General features: G+C 54.4%; 1 protein-coding gene across 1 annotated transcript; it reads right to left on the reverse strand.

The window, feature by feature from the left end:
* Positions 1-1907: 1907 nt before the first annotated feature.
* GPR50 (G protein-coupled receptor 50) lies at positions 1908-5926 on the reverse strand. Its single transcript, XM_037822525.1, has 2 exons — positions 5740-5926; positions 1908-3391 (listed from the first exon to the last, which is right to left on the reverse strand). The coding sequence occupies exons 1-2, from the start codon at positions 5924-5926 to the stop codon at positions 1908-1910; spliced, it is 1671 nt and encodes a 556-aa protein (XP_037678453.1).
* Positions 5927-7438: the final 1512 nt, after the last annotated feature.

The raw sequence follows: 7438 nt of genomic DNA on the forward strand, positions 1-7438 counted from the left end.
GGAGAGAACAATTCTGCTTGTCTTTGTGTATGTGCATGTATTATGCTTGCGTATTTTTAACAAAATTAATAACCTGCTATATATTATTTTGAATCCTCTTATATTTTTCCTTTGTTTATTTTGAGCATTCCCTTGTCATGAGAGATTCTTTTGAAAACATACTGAAGTCAGGAGCCTTGCCCAGTGACTGGGGTCTTGCCATCAATCTCCCACCTCGAGAGGAAGCCAAAAGCCGTCCTGTTTCCCACTCCTGTGCTGCCCCCACTGGCTCTTGGAGCGCTGGGCCTTAGTCCCAGCAGCTTCTGGGGTTGTGACATTATCTGGGCCTGACCCCACTCCTTCTATGGAAGGTAAAGTTAGACCCGTTTTCAGAAGTCATGGCAGACAAGGTCATGAAGTCCAAGGGCAGGCATGTCAGGTCATGCAACGGCATAGCCTACCCCAGTGAGCCCTCCTCCCCACCTCACCCACAGTTTACTAAAGGAAGGAATTGACGAAAGGGGCAGGTGCCTTGCTTTGGGCTACAGCAAAGTCTTTGCAGGGATGAAGTTGCATCTAAGTTTTCTGATCCCCTGAGCCCCTGCTTTTCCCCCAACCCATACACCCTCCCCACAAGTAGGCCTGGTGAAGGAAGTGAATTTGTCAGTAAACCACACATCAAAGCCACAAAATTACTTTTATTTCATTGCAACCACAAATACAGAATAGAATTAAGGCAGTATAATCCATTTCCACTCCCCCTTACAAGCTTTTGTACAGTAAACTCATCTCAAAGTGTCAATTTGAATTAAGAATTGAAAGTTTCATTAAACAGCAGGTTTTTTTTTCTTGACTTCTGGAGAAAAAATCATTTTCTGGGCTGTCAAGTGTGCTGATGCAAGACCTCTCTATGTTTAACACTTTGGTTCACTGGACCTCAGCCAAGTGTGGCAGCCCTTCCTTCTCGCCTCTGTCCCCAGCCAGGAGGCTCAGAGGGACAAGATGACAAGGCAGTACTCCATTTGCCAGTTGTCACCTCAAATTCCCTTTTGAAAGAAAAACAAAAATGTACAAACTGATGGTGTAAAATCATCAGGCTGTTGAAAAAAATCTGAAATCAAGAGTAATTATGAATTATAATATTAAAAACATGATTGTAATTGATTCTAGCAACCATAAGTTTGGATTTTAGAAGAAACTAGCTTATGAATGGATTTTTATATCCTCTGGACTGAAACAAAAGAAAATCCTGGCAAATGCTAAAAATGTTAAGTGACTACAAATAAGGTAAAAACATCTCATCATTTGCATCCATATTTGACTACAAAAATCAGCACAAATGCTTGAATTCTCACAAAATATAAATAATTCCGTGCCGCCATCTCTTTCCTTTTGCCATTTGATCTAACAGGCATAAACATTTATTTTAATGAGTTTGTCAAATTGTTTTGTTCAGACATGGGCCATGTTTCGTCACTGACATGTAGGAAAGAAACTGTTTCAGTACTTGCACTTCCTCTGAACGCCTTTCTGACTGCCATTAGAAGTACAATATAGAGTTACACCCGTAGAGACGGAAAGCTGTGCAGAAGCCTAGGCACATGCACTCTTGCCCCACCTCTTGGGGAGTGGGAGAAGAAAGCAGCAACAAGGAAGAGGAAAAGAGGGGGACAAGGGAGTGGGAAAAACTAAGTCTACTATTTCAGGTGGGCTGAAGATCAACCCAAGAGGAAAGGGAGGCTCTGAACAACGGGTGTGAACTTTGGGGAAGCGCGGCCTCTGAAATAGTAAGCGCACACACTTTTGAAGAGCACATGATGGAAGGTGGATGTGGCTTACACCGCGCCCGTGTGTCAGTGTCCGTGTCCCTGTCTGTGTGTAGATGCGGTAAGGATCTCTCACTTCCTGGCCACCAAGAAGACTGCTTTTCACACGGCCACTTCATCAGAATCAGCTTCAGCATCGATAACCGCAACCTCGTGATCATCCTTGGTGGGAGTGCTGGCAACAGTAGGGTCAAGAAGGGTGGTGGCGGCCACAGACTGGGGGCTCCCACTGGTAAGGCTAGGGCTGGAGGCAGGCTTGGAGAGGTCACTGATGTCAGACTCAAAGTAGTAGGAGATGATGAGCTCAGGGTGGCTAGAAGCAGCAGGCTCAGGGTGGTGGGAGATGGCGGACTTAAGGTAGCTGGTGGTGGCAGGCTCAAGGTAGTCGGCGGGAGTGGGCTCAGGGTGGCTGATACCAAGCTTAATGTGGTCAATGGTGGATTTCGAGTGGCTGGTGGCAGGGCTGAAGGCCATCTTGGGGTGGCTGACAGAAGGGATGTGATGGCCAGTGATGGGCTTGGGGCAGCTGGAGGCAGGTTTGAAATGGACAGAGTCGGCCTTGAAATGGACAGAGACAGGCTTAGGGTAGACAGTGGCAGACTTGAGGTGGCTGGAGGCAGGCTTAGGGAGGCCAGCTGAAGCATCACCAGGCAGTGGAACATTCCGGACATTCACTGGTGCTTCTTCCACAGCAGGACAGGCACGGGAACAGTCTTGTTTGCGGGCTTGTTGGCGGGCTAGATCACGGGCATGGGCACGGGCACGGGCCAGGGCACGGGCTTCCCACATCTCACGGACATCAGTGATGAGGCCAGAGAGGAACAGGATGGGGTGCCGCATGGCATGGAAGATGGCCCGGTATTCTCTTCGGAAATTCTCATTGAGCAGCCCGTAGATCACAGCGTTGAGGCAGCTGTTGAAGTAGGCTACGAAGTAGGCCGCAAGATAGAGCCAGTTGGGGATCTTACCTGCCATCTCCTTCGGACCTACAGCCACCAGCACAGTGAGCACATTGATCGGGAACCAGCACACTGCAAAAAGGAGGAAGATCACAAACATGGTTAGGAAATTGCGAACCTCAGCGAGCTGGTTGTCAGGGTTCTGTCCAGCCGGGTCCCGAGCTGCCAGCACTTTGGTCCAGATCTTCACGTAGCAGAAGCCCACGATGAGCAGAGGGAGGACGAAGTGGATGCAGACGATGGTCACAGCGAAGACAGGGTTGTTCACATAGTTGAAGATGCAGGTGTAGGTGCGAGGATCATATTCAATGTCGCCAATGTACATGTTGGGCAGGATGGCCAGGATGGTCATGACCCAGGTGACAACCAGGTAGATGCAGGTATTGCGCATGCTGAAGATCCGTTCGTACTGGAGACTGTGGCAGATGTAGCAGTAACGGTTGATGGCGATGGCCATGATGTTGAAGACGGAGCCTACCACACTCAGCCCTGTGATGAACCCGATCATCTGGCACTGGAAGTGGCTCATATCCCAGCCTCCGACGGACATGGCATGCAGCATCAGAGGGTAGGGGTAGATGGCCACCAGCAGATCTGCCACTGAGAGGCTGACCACGAAGATGTTGCCTGAAAAACATGTCAGGGAAAGAGGAAGGGGGAGACAGAGAAGAGTAAATCATTAATTAACAAATTCAAAGGAGAGGAAACAGCTAGCCAGATTCCTGACAATTCAGAATTCTAGAATCCTTTAAGAAATGGGTTGCGTTTTTATTTTTATTTACGAGTGTGCCCCAGGTGATTCCTTTGCACAGCCAGGTTTTGGAGACCTGTCCTTTGCCAACCTTCTTTCCTTTCAAACAGCGTCATCTCTGCTCTGGGAAAGAAGCCTGTGCCGCACCAAAGCCCCCTGAGGAGGCCCACCCTCAGACATGCTCGTGCCTCACCATTTTAGAGAAAAACAAAATGCCAACTTTTTCCATACTGAAAGTTGGAAATGGGGGGAGGGAGGCAGAAGTGAGTTGGACGGGCCGGGCTGTCCTTAGAAGCAGGCTGGAGGGATGTCAGGAAGCCTCAATCTAAAATAATAACCAGATTAGCCCTCTCCTTCTCTAGCTTAGCACTGCGTTTATGGCGAAAATGTACTAGAGAAAACTATGGGAGGACGAGCCCTCTGTTTTAACAGTCTTTTCGAATGGCATCTAACACTTAGCCCAGTCAGAATACCTACCATTTCCGAGAAAACCTAAGAGGAAAATCTGAGGGGAGGAAAAAGCCCTATAAAATTCAGTCTAAGACCAAAGAAATAGTGAGCAGGAGGAAAATGTCAGGAAAATCGGTGCCCTTTGGGAAAGAAAGTGGGAAGAGTTCGCGGAAGGAACGTTTGGGTCAAACCTTTCACGAAAAGGAGAAGAGGCCAAACACAGACGCAGGTGCCTCTTCCTTCGGAAACACCTCGCTGCTAATTAGCATTGCTCTGGCAAACGATTTCATTTCATTTTGGACTCGGGGAAATGAGCGCTTTTTAAAAGGGCCAAGGAACGGCAACTCAGGCCTCTTCTGCAAGCGCTGCCAAGACACAGGCTGGCGTTTTCTGCCGAGGAGGCTCTTTCTAGGGTTTTCCCTCAAAGTACTGAACTCTAAGAAAAAACCCTGAGCGAAGGGAGGTAATGCCTTAAAAATAAAACGACAACAACCACCATCTTTATTGATACTGGAGAAGGAAAGGGGGAAAAAGAAAGGGAAAGAGGAGAGAGAAAAGAGGAAGGTGCGTCATATGGCCCCCGGGGCTCGGTGTGTCGGCACCCCGCTCCCGGGGGCCCCGCGGGCGTGAAGGCGATGTCCGAAGAGCGGGAGCACGGTGCGCCATACGGCTCCAGGGCACGAAGGAGAAAGCAGACCCATTCACCAGCGTTTGGAAGAAAACTTTTCCTGACCGTGTGTGTTTGGAAACGTGCGTTTGGAAACGTGTGCGGTGTTTTGCGACTCCTTATGCTAGCGAAGGAGCCCCCAGATCCCGCCGGCCCATCCTTCCTGCGCCCGCTCGCTCCCAGCCGGCAAACCCGGCTCGCCTCAGCGCGCCGGACCCCGCGCTCCCCACCAGCCTGGCTTGCAGCTGCGCCCCCTCGCCTCGGCTAGCTGCGCCGGGGAGTTCCGCTCGTCCCCTCCCCGGTCCCAGACCCCGGCGCTTTGCAGCCCCTCAGTGCCTCCCTCCCACCCCGCCTTCTCTAAGCGCTCCCGCCGCCCGGCTGCCTTCCATCCCCCGCGACCCGAGCCCTCAGCCCTCCCGGCCCCGCGCCCCCAGGGCCCCGCTTACGGACCTCGGGATCTCCGTCGCCACCGTCACTGCCGCTGCCTGTTGCGCCCAGCCTGCCGCTTGCCGCCCTGCGGGCGGACGGAGCTCGGCTCCGGCGAGCTCAGACCGCCCTGCTCGCCACTTGGGCGCGGGGGTCTGAGCTCCGTGCGTGGGAGCTGGACCAGAGCCGCCCGAGAGCCCGGGAGCCGGGGAGCCGCGGCAGGCGGGCGCTCGGCTCGGCTCCGGCAAGGGCTGCCGCGGCCGCCGCGGACTTAACTTTCCCGGAGTGGGTCGCAAACCCGCTGCTCCCTCCACGCCAGTTCGGCCCGCGCTGCCTTGGCGCGGCCACCCCGGCCGCGACAGGCTCGGCGCCGTGTCCCTCGGCGGCCGCGGGGCTCTCAGCTAGACGCCTGCTCCCTTCGCCTTGCTGCCCGACTGGGCAGAATACCGCTGGAACCCGGGCTTTGCACGAGGGGAGTCGGGACACCCAAAGCTAATTTTCTGAGCTCCTTGAGTTCACGGGTCGGACAGAATCTCACACATCCCACCCCCAGTAGGTTCCCGGGGAATTTGATGGCAGAGGCATTCAGTTTGGGGACACCGTCCATGGGTTCCCTGCTCGGGGCGCCCAAATGAATAACAAGGACTGCACATTGGGTAGGGAGAAGGAAGGGTGACTTACCAGAATTGCAGAGATTCTTGTTCTTTGTAAACGCCAAAATGACCACGGAATTGCCGGTCAGGTCTATGACGACGGTGACAACCATCGCACAGAACATAACGGTGACCAGAGCCGGTGGGTAGTCTGGCTGAGGCAGCTTACAGCCAATACAGCCAAACGGGGTGGGAACTGCCAGGGTAGGCTCCATGTTGCTGGGGGAGACCGTTAAGGTCTCCCAGCACGCTCGGGATCAGCAGTTCAGCAGTTGGTCAGAACACCTGCTTTGAAACGAGGAGCTCCGGGAAAGCGTGCCTCACTCTCTGAGAACCAGAGAGCAAATGACAGCGGCCCGCCCCTCTCCGTTGAGCTTTTAATGCCTCAAGAGGCGGCTAGCCCCACCCCCAAGCCCTCCCCCCGACCAATCAGAGCTCCCTGACCACCCCTGACTCAGTCACTACCTCATCCTAGGCAAATCCATATCGAGGTGTCGTCTTGCTTCCGATTGCCTTGTATGTTCTTCCCCTCTCATCCTCGCCTCCCTCCAGCCCCCTCCCAAGTACCTTGCGTCGTGACAAGCTCCGAGTCCACTCCACCTCCCCCTCTAACCAGCCACTGCGCTCTCATTTCTAGCAAGTTCTCTTCTCCCTCCCCTCCCATGCAAACCCAGGCAAAGTGATGCAGACTGCATAGCGAGAACATAGGGTCCCTCTTAGAGTCCAGCGCCAGCCCAAGCTAGTCCCTGGCCCCAGCAGGGAGTGGGAAGGTAGCGACCTGTGGCCCCTCGAGCCCCAATTCCACGGCCCTGCAGTCTCCTTGAGAGGTTCAGCTCATTCCTGATGCTCTTGCCTGCTCTTGCCTCCCCGCGGAGAGAGGGGAACAGTTAACGAGGGCTACCACCCCAACTCCGGGTCCCCAATCTCTAGGGAACTTATCCCCACTCCTGTGTCTGCCAGGAACCGGTTCGCTCCCTGAGATGCAGCGGCTAGTGGCGGCGCAGTCGGGTCCCGGACTTGCGCTGCCCATAAAGAGATGGCCCCAGCGCCCGGCGGTTTGAAAGCTAAGCGGATATGCACGCCGGGAGTGGCGGAGGCAGCCGGTGGCCTCTCGATCCCCAACTTTGGGGCAAGCGAGAACGGGAGCTCACCCCCTTCCCAGCTCCGGGACACCCAGGCTGCGGGAGCTCTGAGGTTGCTTTGGGAAAAAGTAAAACGGGAAAGCAAGCCCTTCTCTCGGGCTGCCGCTTCTCTAAGAAACCCGGGGCGAACGGCTCCAGCACAGCCTCTCTCTCCGGGAGCTCCGCGCGCTCTAAGCGGTGACTGCCGGGCGCTTAGGCGGGCTCAGTTTGGCTGTGCCTGGCGGCGGGAAGGGCGCGGAGGTGCCCGGCGGCACAAAGAGCCGCGGATAGGCATCCCCGGCCCCAGTCACGACTCATCCCGCTCTGGCTCCCTTCCCATCCTCTGCTGGCAATATCATTTCGACCCCATCCGGGTGGTGCCGACCCTTGCCCCGGGATCGCCCTCCCCGGGAGTCTCGGTTCCCTGCCGTCCGCCCAGGCGCTCCGAGCGCGCGCTTCACCGGGAATCCAAGAATTTCGGGCGAAACTAAAAGGACCTTATTTTGACCCTCGTTCCCTCAACGTCCTTGGTTACAGGTGTGGATTTCTGTCCGCTACTAAAAGTTAGGGTTCTCATTGCTACGCCTCCCAGAAAATCTCAGCGAA

This window comes from Choloepus didactylus, chromosome X (genome assembly GCF_015220235.1).
Source record: "Choloepus didactylus isolate mChoDid1 chromosome X, mChoDid1.pri, whole genome shotgun sequence".
Taxonomy (NCBI): Eukaryota; Metazoa; Chordata; class Mammalia; order Pilosa; family Megalonychidae; genus Choloepus; species Choloepus didactylus.

What these genes read in the sequence shown, in the direction of transcription:
- GPR50 (XM_037822525.1), bottom strand. Translation starts at nt 5,926, where the DNA reads ATGGAGCCTACCCTGGCAGTTCCCACCCCGTTTGGCTGTATTGGCTGT. An exon ending in CAAGAATCTCTGCAATTCTG is followed by an intron (nt 3,392 to 5,739) that starts GTAAGTCACCCT and finishes CATGTTTTTCAG; the next exon opens with GCAACATCTTCGTGGTCAGC.